At 44.2% G+C, this 12,454-nt stretch overlaps 1 protein-coding gene across 1 annotated transcript; it reads left to right on the top strand.

Annotated features, from left to right (window-relative positions):
* The first annotated feature begins 434 nt into the window (after window positions 1-434).
* Window positions 435-2,389, top strand: LOC121346772. The gene is made up of 2 exons (XM_041424866.1): window positions 435-1,702; window positions 2,080-2,389. The coding sequence occupies exons 1-2, from the start codon at window positions 851-853 to the stop codon at window positions 2,131-2,133; spliced, it is 906 nt and encodes a 301-aa protein (XP_041280800.1). The 5' UTR covers window positions 435-850; the 3' UTR covers window positions 2,134-2,389.
* The last annotated feature ends 10,065 nt before the right edge of the window (window positions 2,390-12,454 follow it).

Below are 12,454 nucleotides of genomic sequence, written 5' to 3'. Positions count from 1 at the left end.
CTCTCATCTGCTGTTAAGCAAAGTGAAAGAAGTCAACCTGAATCACTTTTCAATAGTTAAACCTTGCACTAGGGGCTCAGATGAACTCCGGAAAGGACTGTCTCCAGGGTGCACGGACGCCCCTGCCAAGTGAAGTTCGTGGTCCGTCAAGCGCCGCCGGTGAATTCGCACACTTTCTGGTTGCTGCAGCTCCCGGCGGGCGGGAAAGCCAACCCTCTCCGTTCCAGACGTGAGAGGAGCTTTCCCCTGGATCGAGGACTACCTTCGAGATTTTCGTTTCCAGGAATCTTCGGTTTCGTGAGTATTCCAGTGGTCGGGACGGGCGCGACTGGGGTGCCCTGAAGCTGGGTGGGGGTGACTCCCGGGGATTAGGGGAGGCGTAGTGCGCTACATTCAAATGCCCTTTCGCGTCGGCGATTCTTGGGTGTTTTTCCTTTAGTTTTGGTTTTACCTCGGAGGTGGGTGGAAAAGAATCTAGCAAATAGTCTCAGTCTGAGTATTCTAGTGGCCGGGATGGACCCGACTAGGGTAGAATGGGGTAGAGCGAGACTGTCTGCTGGGGAGAAGGAAGTTTATAACCAAGTTGTGGATTCCTTGATGGGAGGAGGGTTTTGTTTATCTAAGGGAAAAGTTAAAAGATTTGTTAAATGGATTTTCTTTCATTTTCCAACTACTGCCTTTGATGAAGTAAAAACGCTAAGATTTTGGGATAAGATCGGAATGAAACTTGGAGAAGATGCAATGATAGATGGTGAATCAAAAAGTAATTTTTAATCAAATTTTAATTACTTTTTAATCAAAAAGTAATTTTTATCCTCTCTTTATAAAATTGAAAATTATCACATTAGTAATGGAAAACAAAGTGAAAGAAAATCCAAATAAATCTTCCCCAGTTCCTCTTGAAACCCCTGCTCCAGTTCCCCTTTTTCCTGACCCCCAGCCTCCTGAACCGAGTGAGCTGAGGGGAGCAAACCACCTGCAGCAAGTGCACAGCTGCCCCCACATTGTGGGTCTCCCTAGCTGCCCACATCTCCCCCGGTTCCCCTCTGGCTCTGGCAGGACTGATCACCCTGTCAGAGCTCCTTCCCTAGACCCTAATACATCACCCCTTTTACCTGTAGTAAAACCTGTAGATCGTCCCCCAGATTCCTCACCTCACCCAGAGTCTCAGAATGGAGAATGTCAAATAGCTTTGCCTTCATTTTGTGGTTCTTCCCCCCATAATCCCTTTCTCACCCGCTCCCTTCCCCCTTACCTCGAGTCACAAAATGTTGGACACCGCATGGCTTGGTCCCCATCTTGTGGTCCTCCTTCTACTTCCCATAATCGCTTTTTCCTTTGTTCCCTTCCCCTGTCTCAAAACCCACAGTTGTGCTCTGGCTTCTCCTCTTCCCATCCTCAAATTCCCCTAGCTTTACCCCGTGTATCTCCCTTCAATGAAGTGTTTCTAGATTTTGTAGGCAAAGTCAGAAAGGTAGTGAAAAAGAGAACTCCTAGATTAAAAGCCCAAGATGACATCATAATAAACATCGTAACTGAAGGTGCAAATGAAGACTGCAAGACTCAGCCTTCCTTCTTCACCACCACCATTGTTAGGCCTAAGTATAGAAGAATGTACCAGAAAAGCAAGACTTCCTCAAGCAGAAGCACTAAAGAAAGTCACCACAGCAGGAACAGAGCCTCCACTACCTTCCACATCAATGTAAGTGTCAAGACTATGTCCATGTTTTCACTGCAAGCAAAAAGGACATTTTGTAAGGGACTGTCCCTATCAAAGGAAGGCCCCCCTGGTTCCACCAAGAAGGGGAAAAGAAAAGGAACATAAAGAAAATGACCGACAAAATTAGCACATGAGCACAGTACTGCCCCATGTGAAGATATGAATAGGACAGAGCACAGAGAAGACAGTTACAAACCACACCAACGAAATACCACCCCGTCACTGCTGGAGGACCCAGCTGATGTAGCTGTAGCCTCCAACTGAAAGAAGAAAAAAGAATTCCTATATTTATTTTCTTTATTTTCTGGTGGAACTTATTGTTAAATTTCCTCATGTGTTTTCTTTCTTTCATATTCAAGGTGACGTCCGTAGCGGACAACATGTGGAAACAACTGAACATCTTTACAGAATAGAGTTTGTCCGGATGGATGTCATCTGTTATCAAAGACATTTGTTTAGTTGTGTTAATGCTGTGCCTAATTTCTGTTGTTATTAGCGTTTGTAGAAAACTGTTTGTTAAAAGTGTTGCCAACTCCAGCCGGGAACCCTCTCCCCCTCAGTGATGGTAGAAAGAATCCAAAGTTTAATTAGACACCATTGCCACTGCCATCATCCCCTCAACACTATAATAAAAATTAAACAAAAAAGGGGGAATTGGAGCAGTGGGGGTTTTGTGCTAGATTTGGAATTGTCCAGCCTGGAGAAGAGAAGCTTCAGGGTGATCTAATTGCACCTTCCAGTACCTGAAGGAGCCAACAGAAAAGATGGAGAGAGACTATTTACAAAGGCTTGGACTGACAGGAGAAGGGGGAATGGCTTCCCACTGCCAGAGGGAAGGGTTAGATGGGATACTGGGAAGAAACTCTTCCTTGTGCTGCGGTTTGTGCTGCGGGACCGAGATCGCCCCGCCCCGTCATCCGCCCGGCGCCGGCGCTGCTGCCGCCCGGGAAAGCCGCGCTGCCGGAGCCACGCGGCGCCACCGACAGCTCCATCCCCGCGCGGGAGAGAAATAAAAGCAGCTGGGAAAAGCAAGCACCGGGCCCTTCTTTATTTCCTTTGCCGCCGATCCTTTAGGCGTTGAACCCGCGTTCTGAGCCAGCCGAACCGCGACCCTGCCCGCCGGCGGCAGAGACAGGGCACGGCCGCTCCTGACGCGTGCCCCGATCGCCTCCCGGTACCGGGGCGCAGCGTCAACAAATAGCTGTGTCTTTCACTGGTGTCTTATAATTAGCTTCCTGTTTGCCAAGTTGAGAATGACATTGTCTGAAGCATGAGCACATAATTCAGTGATCAGAGTTCTGGTCTTGGACACCACACAGGAGTTACTTGGCCTTCTGCACGTACAGGCCCTTCCCTGAAGAAGAACTAGCACAGCGCAGTCAAAATGAAAAGAAAATGTCTGGGCTTGCTGGAACTTTTCTCCTGGTTTTACTTGTTTGACGGAACAAGGCTTGGATTTGGAAGGGGAAGGGGAGAAAGTAAAGTAGGGGAATATACAGAAAATATGTAAGAAGGAATGGAAAAGCATAGGAAGAACAGATCATGCAAACATTGAAAGATGCTTTTGGGCAGTCAGGTGGATACTGTGCTCTTGAGATGCCACCTGCAGAGCTGCTTCCAGCCCTGGGGTCCCAGCACAGGGAGGACATGATGGTGTAGGAGAGAGTCCAGAAGAGGCATGAGAATGATCAGAGGGCTGGAGCACTCTGCTGGGAGAAAAGGCTTGGAGATTTGGAATTGTCCAGCCTGGAGAAGAGAAGCTTCAGGGTGATCTAATTGCACCTTCCAGTACCTGAAGGAGCCAACAGAAAAGATGGAGAGAGACTATTTACAAAGGCTTGGACTGACAGGAGAAGGGGGAATGGCTTCCCACTGCCAGAGGGAAGGGTTAGATGGGATACTGGGAAGAAACTCTTCCTTGTGAAGGTGGCCAGGACACAGCAAAGGTTGCCCAGAGTAGCTGTGGCTGCTCCATCCCTGGAAGTGTCCAGTGCCATGTTGGATGGTGCTCGGAGCACCCTGCGATAGTGGAAGTTTTCCCTGCCCATAGCAGGGGGTGGCACAGGATGATCTTCAAAGTCCCTTCCAACCTAGACTATTCTATGAATCTGATTCTTAAAGATCAGCAATAAAAGAGAAAAGGGTTCTGCACATGTAAAACTTCATAGCTAAATTCAGGACATCATACCAGGCTCAGGACAAATGATGCACAAATCAAAACCAAGTTTCTTTAGGCTCTTGATGTTGTCTTTCAGATTTAGCCCAGTTAATAAAGCTTTTCAGGGCAAGGATGAAATGTGTTTTTAAATACCAGTAGTCACAAACAAGCACCAAGAAAGTTGTCTGAATTTCAGCAACAGTTTAGAAGTTTTGACAATTCAAAATGTTTGCAGTCAAGTGAAAAGCCAACAAGGTTTGGTAAGTAACAGACAACTCTTTAGTGAGTTTTCCTCCTCTAATTATGTGACGGAAGAAAATTGTCACTCAGTTCAAGAGATTTTTCCATCACTCCTCTGGACTAGCACAAGCTGTGTGTGCTCAGTAGCTCTGAAATTGTGTCTGTAAGCACTGAGAGAGAAACAAAAGTGAGGAACCTGAGGTATGGATACTTTCAAGGAGTCTGGACTTCAGCCTTTTCATGCTACTATTAGCACAATCTGTCACTGCAGTTCTCCCTAATTAAAGCAGGATGACATGCCTGTAAGTCTGATTCATCACTTACACTATCATTTACCTCAATTGAGAGAATCTGCACTAAAAAAAAATGAGAATCTCTGCCCTGACTCCCTGCAGGGCTGTCACACCTCTAGGCTCTGTGCTCCTGCAGGATTCCCAGCACCATCCTCTGCTGGTTCCAGGACCCTTCCCATCAGACATGGCTGAACTCTTTGCCAGGCAGCTGCCTCTGGGGTGTGGGGCCCCAGGGCACAGGGCACTGCCACACCACTTAACAGCCAGAGCTGAGGTTTTTAAAGAGGATCACACACAGACCCTCCTTGAAAGGCACTTTCCTCAGTGGGGTCCCCCCCTAACACACCCTCACTCACAGGCATGCAAGGTGAAACATGTAAGAAATGTGATTACACTAGGCCCGGAGGATGAGAGAGAAAATCACACCAGACAATAGGAGTTTACATTTCCTTCTGTCCCCAGTGAAGCATCTACTTTGCACCAGAACAAGTGAGAGAAACACAGCCCCGTGTGTGCTCTGGTGACTCCAGCCCCAAAGGTCCCTGGTCCTCAGAGCAGACAGGGTAAGGAGTTACCCTCAGAACAGAAGATGAGTTGATTTCAAGCCTGAGTGCCATGAGCTGTTTGCACACACATTATGAATGTTTATGAAAGTGAAAGGCTGCTCCTCTGAGCTAGTTAAGGGCTATCATCCCCAGTTTATTTCCAATTAAAAATCCAGGGACAGAATGCATTTGCTGAAGATCTCCAAGGGAACCAACAACACAGCAAGGATTAGAACTAAGGATTTCCTGTCCTATCTACAAACCACACCTCTCTCCTGTTTACAATGTGAACTTATTCCCAAGCAGAAAAGCCATGTGAATGGAACAATTAATTCTGCTATTTTGGCCTCCCTTCCTTCCCTTCTCAGTTCATTCCTGGCATTACCTTCAGGTCCTTGCAAACCTGGTACCAGAACTGTGGGACAAAGCAAAGCAAGAAAAGAACATTTCAGAACAAATGTTTCAGCTGCAAATACTTGAATTTTGATTTATATAATTGTTTGCTTAAATAAGTTTGAAACACTTTAGAAATACCCTCAAAATATGGTGCTTTTGTTAATGAAAAATGAAACCAAAAGGTAAATGAACTCCTAAACCAAGGAGTAAGTTAATGAATGACTAATCATGGTAGTTACCTGCACATGTCATTTTTTGTACACATGACCTGAGCAACACTAGTGTGACAGTGTTACTAGTCAGAGTAAGTTACTATCAACAGAGTTTTAAAGAGATAGTACCTTTGCTTTCCTTTTTTTTTTCTTTTTTTTTTTTTTTTTTTTTTTTTTTTTAAAGTCACATTTGCACATTTCCTGGAATCAAGAGCTAAAAGCCCTGGGAAAAATATAATCTGAAAATTTCTCATGCCTTTCTGTGATTCCAGGGCTTAGGACATCAGTGTGTTCACACCCTTCAAATACCATGGGAATCTGGTAACACCAAGCTGATTGAAATTGTCTATAGCCTGGGATCAAGAGCGATAACACCTCAGCTCAAAGCCTAAGGTGACATTTTAGTCCAAATTATATATTTAATCATCATTCTCCACAATCCATGGTTTTTAAGGAGCATTTCTTTTGGCAAAGTGGGATCTTTGATGTGATAAGTTCATACTCCCTGCTAGTACCACTCAGACCTACCAATTAACTTCTTACTGCAAAATGCTACTAAAATTACAGGCTTCTTCAAAGTGCAAAAATATTCCAAGGAACTAATCCTGCTCCTTTTAGATCAGTTGTCTTTTTAGGTGTATTTAGGTTTTAGTAACAACAGCTTCAGTGATACATACAAGATAACTACAGGGCCTGAGCTAAGACTTGTAGTTACATCACCCTTTTGAAATACACCTGCACAGGTGTAATTTTTTGAGCTTCTACTGAAGGATAATAGCTTGTTAACTCAATTACTGTGTAAAAGCACTTTGTCTTGGTAAGAATCTAAAATAGAAGACGTTAAAGCTCACTGTTAAAGATAACAGGGAAATCCTATGGACGGCAGTGTTTTTAACATGCTTGCTTTTCAGCTTCCTTCTTTTGTTAAACAAAAATGTTTCATAAAAGTCTCTGAGGTTTTTCTTTCACTTATTTAGATCACCTAGGCAGCTTTATTAGTAAGGCAAAATTAATACTTCTTTTCCCTCAATAACCCTGCAATCCTTCACCCAAAAGAAGAAACATTTCTGTGTATAGGCCATGAGAATTTGAAGGCTTAAAAAGCAAAAATAACCCAACACTAAATGAAAACTCCTCAAGGCTTTTGGAGTTGTTTATGCTAGCTCCTCCCCTTCCTGGAAAGCACCTCCTAAAGGTGGTGGGGATGACAGAGGCACCTCTCAGAGTTACCTGTGCTCCTGAGCAATGCACCATGCTATCTGACTGGGCTGTGCATCAAGGGGTGGGGTTCCCCCCTAAGGTAACTTTTTCTTCTCATTGTTTTATTTGTGTTATGTTCCTTCCATTGATCTAAATGTACTTAAAGAGTTGAGAAATATTAATTATCCCCTTTCTAAAGACTGAATAGGAGGAGAATTTAATAGCTTTAAAAGCATTCTCTGAGCATGGATTTATTGGTTTTGGTGTAACTTGATTTTGTCACTGGTACAAAGAACCTGTGTTCTTAACTGCAGAACCTCTTTCTCTGTTGGGTGGTGAAATTGGGGCTGGAAAGGACTAAAGCAGCATCCCTTACCCTTAGGCAGGGAGAAGCTCTACTTAGCTGGTTCCCAGGAAGGGAATCTGCTCTTAAGAGTGCCTTGTAGTGGATGTGCTGTAAGTATTTTCAGGCAATGTAGTTCAGTATTTAATCATTTTTTTTAGAATAAAACCACTTTGTGAGGGCCTTGTGTTGTCTTCATGGTGTGTCATTTGGGATGACTGTTCTCATTTTGTTTCATTGATGTTGTTGTTTTCCTAGTGCTTTAGCTTTCAGAGTTCCAATTTATGTTCAAATTATCCTGAGTTGGAAGACTCCAAGTGCCAGGTTATCCTGAACCAAGCATTTAATTGTAGCTACTTCTTTTTAGGGAGGGCTAAACCTACGCCTTGTGAACTTCTTATCTTCTCCTATGGCTCCACTCTTAATTTCAATAGGATTATTGGCATTCTGTATCAGTTCTCTTGTTTTTTGGTTGGGCTCATCTTTCCACAGAACTAACTACAGTTTGTAAAACAAACAAAAAAAAACCAAAAAAAAAACCCAAAAAAAAAAAAAAAAAACAAAAAAACACAAAAAAAAAAAAAAAAAAAAAAAAAAAAAAAAAAAACCAAAAAAAACCCAAAACCCAAAACAAACAAAACCCCAAAACAATAGTAAAATACACAGAAATAAGAATGAAATTTTTCTATAAACCTCAATTTACCCCTCTTCTCTTAATTTTTACTCCCAAAATACTGGGACATTCCTGCCATCACCAACAAGCCCTGCAAATTGAAAAATACTTGTTTTCTTCCCTCCAGACAGGTGTTTCCTGACTACCTCTAACACCTTTTCCCTTCTTTTTCAGAGGCTTCCTTTACCCTTTATCTTTCCCTGTATTTTTTCATTTATTTTAAAATAAAATTCAGGTGCATGAAACCTCTAAAAAATGTGCTTAAATAATCAATTCAAGTAATGTGTTGCAAACTGTAGTTTCAGTAGCAGTGTCTTAGCCCTGCTCTAAAGAGATCAAATTTGAAACTGGTTTGAAACCTGTCTTGCAAACTACTACTGTAATGAACACATGAATTGTTTTTCCAAGCCTGATTAGCTCTTCTGTTTGCTTGTATCAGGCTAAAATTAGAATAAAAGTCTTAATAATTTATGGGGGAAAAAAAAAAATGCTGAGGGTTCGTCTTATAATAGCAGGGCTTTAATGAACTTTACAGTTTTGGGATGACACAAACTGCTTGTTACCAGAATTAGTGAGTTTCCATGGCAGAGGTTTGCTCAATGAGGAGTAGTTTGGGACACTCAATTCCAGAACCATTGGATGGTTGTTAGGTTGGGTTTTCTGGGAACTGGGTCTCTAAAACATTCCTGGCAGCTGCAAAGTGAAAAGATATGTATTATCCTCTTCCACTTTTTATCATTGTTAAGACTTAAACTAAACAGCCTAGTGACTGATCTGATCATATTTTATGCCCAGGGGACGGACGTAGATGGTCATTAAGGTCCACTCCATCCCAAAGCATTCCATGATTTCCCCACCAGTACAGAGGCTGAGTCATGTAAAAAAATTTAATTTCAATATTTCCCTTTTCAAAAATAAAACCCAGTGACTTTGGAAGTGCCTGAGTGATACAGAGCACAAAAAATATCTTTATGGTGTTCAGGTTTGGGACACAGTGTGGCAGAAACTGGAAATGCTTAAACCTTTGTTTACACTCTGGTGTTAGCTGAAAAGTTGTGGCCACTGGCAGTTGAGGATTTGCAGATGGAACCTGGTTAAGGTGAAATCGGGTCGAGTAAAGTGAGAAAAAGCAAATGAAAGTTTGTATGCCCATAGAAGAGGCCCTGGGCTGGCAGCTGGCACCACAAACAGCAGTAGGGACCCAGCTGCCTGAGCCAGGTTGGTGTAAGAAGTGAAGAGAGTGGATGGGTTGGGACTTGTCTCACAGGTAATTTTCCCTGAGACTCATTGCAGAACCAGGGTCTGCCTGACCTTTTGTTCAGCTTTCCTGCAGCAGCACCGAAATGTGACTCAGTGCTGGTTTGATAATAGCTGTTTATGTGAAATTAAGAGTGGGAAATGGGGGGACGAACATTAGCAAACATTTTGTAGGAGTTAAGGCTGTTATTCTTTGAAATGCTCTGCAAAAACACAATGAAAACCTCTCAGTGAGACACTTGAAGCTGAAGAGAATAAAGTACAGAGCCTAGGGAATTATGCTGCCCTGATGTTAACCTGCACATGGCCTCAGATAGCTCAGCTATTACTAAATTCCAATGATAATTCTGGTGATAATTGCTCCCTTTATTTCTAAACTGGATTGTTGTAATTCATTATAGTCTTGTCTAACAGGTCAAATTACTGGAAAACTAAAGCAGATACAAAATGAGTTGCTGATAGTGCTCTTCTTTGGAGCCTCAGTTGTTTGATCAGTCATTTTACATTATTATATATTTTTATTGGTTGCTGGACACGTGCTACACTTTGGTTTGTAGGTTGTTCTAATTTCCACAGCTCCTGGTCTAGGCTGCTGTGAACTGACCATTCTTTATGTAGTTTTCTGACAAATATCACAGCAAACAGATCCAGCAATGCTGTTTTGTGAGTCTCCTTGTCCTGTAAGTCCCTCCCACTTCCCAGAGGTGTTCTTCAGTCTCAGCTGGAAGAGTTTGTGTGTAGAGTAAGAATTAGTCATTAAAGCATGATCGGAGTAGATAAATGCTCATTAAAGCTTTGTGCTGTTGGTGGCTGTGTATAAATTTAACATCATACACTTACAATCTCCCCAGAGCACCTCAACAAACGCTCAAGCTCCAGAGAAATCCAAGTATGTGCTCACAAACTTAGAATCAGGGCTGTGGAACACACTCTGCCTAATTTGCACCAAGCATTCATAGCGTGAATGCTCTGAACTACCAAGTAAGTAAACACCCAGGCAAAGGTTGTGGTTCCCAAGATGTCTCACTAATTGCTCTGACTGTGATTTAATGTTATTTATTTATTACACTCGATTATTTTCTGTAGCTCAGTTAGTTCACAACAAAACCCTGAAATGTTGGAGTTACAATCCATCCTCCTAGCACCACGATATTAAATCTTTTCTAAGAGAAATTTTATTTTAATTATAGGCTTTGTACGAAGGCTTCATTAATTTCTATTACAGAGCTAATTGCAGGTCTCTTTGCCTTATTTAAATTTTTTTAGCAACAAAAGTTCTTGAACCAATGCTAATTCTACTATGAGGACAAATTCTACAGCAGTTATACAGAAGGCAATGGATGAATTGGACTAGATTTGCAAATTTTCCTGCTAAACAGTTGCAGGACAATTGCGCTTAGGCTGAAAAGCACATGTTTAAAGAATTAATTTATTATTTAAATTCAGAATTTAAGGAATCCTGAAAAGGGAGGAATGCCAGCTTTCATGCTGAATTTTGTATCAAGTAAACATGGCCACAAATTTGTAAAATTGGGTGAATTTTCTCTTGAGCTCTGGGAGCTGTGGACTGGGATGTTTGGGACCAGGGAGTTTGTCTTCATTGTGAATGTTTCAAAACATGCAGTGTTTTTGTTTTTAGGTTTTTGGGTTGCTCTCAAAATAACTTAAGCAAAACACTTGGTTACAGAGGTTTCCAAACTTGGGTAAGTTGCAATTCTTTAGAATATCCCATATATGCTGAGTGTTCTTTCAAATGTTATTGCTCTTTGCAAGATTGATTTATTTGCAATTTTTTAATCGGGGATGCAGACACAAATCTGAAATCCAAAATAAGTTGTAATTTGGGCCAGTTGTGGGTTTCTGGTGGGAGCCTATCTTTTTGTGTTCATTAGTGGCATTCAGATCACACAGCTCTGTTTTATACTGGACTTGACAAGCAATTCAATGGCCTTTTCATTTATAAAAGCATCCTCTTAGGTGTTTAGAGCTGGAAATGCAGAAATCAGTGTATGGGATGGTTTTGGAGGCTTGTTCCAAGCCACATTTCAAGTTTGTGGCAGTGCTGGGTTTGCAGGATGAGCTTATGAATCTCCAAGTGAAATCTAGATTAGCAGGATCTACCCAGCCTGAGAAGAAAATGTTTGCACAAACATCTTTTAAGGGAAACTGATGACTTTCACAAGATCTTAAATAGATTGTACTGAATTAATTATCCCAGTCCTGTAGTTAACTACAGATGAGACCATAACCGGGACCCAGCAAGCTAAAAAGGAGCCTCCATCCTTCTCGAGCCAGCAGGAGCTGAGCCAAGCTGGGCTCGGCTGAAAGCCTTTCTTTGTGGATCTTGCTGGCTGTCAGTGTGAAAGGTGGATGGAGGCTAAAAATGGCTCAGGAGCATGGCTGGTGTATGCAGGGAATAGCAATGAGAACGGAGTGAAATCAGAGACCGAACCCTGGACGTTGTGGAAAGCATCCAAGGGGGTGGAAAATGCGCAAGCGAACAGGTTATATGTGGCTGCTGCATGGAGAGATGGCAAAAGGGAGCAAAGGGAAGGGGGGAGAAAAAACCCCAAAACCAAAGGACAAGTGAAAGGGAGATGCTCTGAGAGACACAAAGGGATTATCAGGGAAATGTTCTTCCCCCACAAGGCGGTGGGGTACTGAACAGGTACCCAGGGAATGGGCACGGCCCCAAGGCTGCCAGAGCTCCAGGAGCATTTGAGCAACGCTCCCAGGGATGCACACGGCGGGATTTTGTGGGGTCTGTGCAGGGCCAGGAGCTGGATCGATGATCCTGGTGGGTCCCTTCCAGCTGACGATATTCGACTTCATGAAGGGCCAGCCTGCGGGACAGGGGTCAAGGAAGGAAGCTCTTGCTGCAGGGGAGTCCGGGGGCAGAGGGTGGCGGACACCGCAGCGCGGAGCGGCTGAGAGCGGGTGATGCCGGGCCGAGGGGCGGTAGCCCTTCCATGAGAGCGGGCAGGGGCCGAACTGAGGGGCGGCAGCCCCGCCACGAGGGACGGAGCCTCGCCATGAAGGCGGCCGATCGATGTCAGTCTGAGGGGCGGCAACCCCTCCATGAGGGCGGGCAGGGGCCGAGCTGAGCGAGGATCGGTAGCGATGAGGGACAGAGCCTCGCCATGGGGATGATCGATGCTAGGCTGAAGGGCGGCAGCCCCGCCGAGAGGGCGAGTGGAGCTGGGCTGAGGGCGGCCGATCGATGCCGAGCTGAGGAGCGGCACCCCCGCCATGAGCGCTGACAGGAGCTGCGCAGGGACACGGCGGCGCCGCCCGCCCTCCTGAGGGCGGCTCGCTCCCGCCCCACGCTGACGTCACCCCCAGCTCTGCCGGCGCCATTTTGGACGCTCACCGCCGGGGGGGCCGGAGCGGGGCCGCCCCAGCCCCGCCGCGGCCGCG

This window comes from Onychostruthus taczanowskii, unplaced genomic scaffold (genome assembly GCF_017590055.1).
Source record: "Onychostruthus taczanowskii isolate IOZ18803 unplaced genomic scaffold, ASM1759005v1 scaffold84, whole genome shotgun sequence".
NCBI classification, from domain to species: domain Eukaryota; kingdom Metazoa; phylum Chordata; class Aves; order Passeriformes; family Passeridae; genus Onychostruthus; species Onychostruthus taczanowskii.
This window is presented reverse-complemented; position numbering and strand designations above follow the sequence as displayed.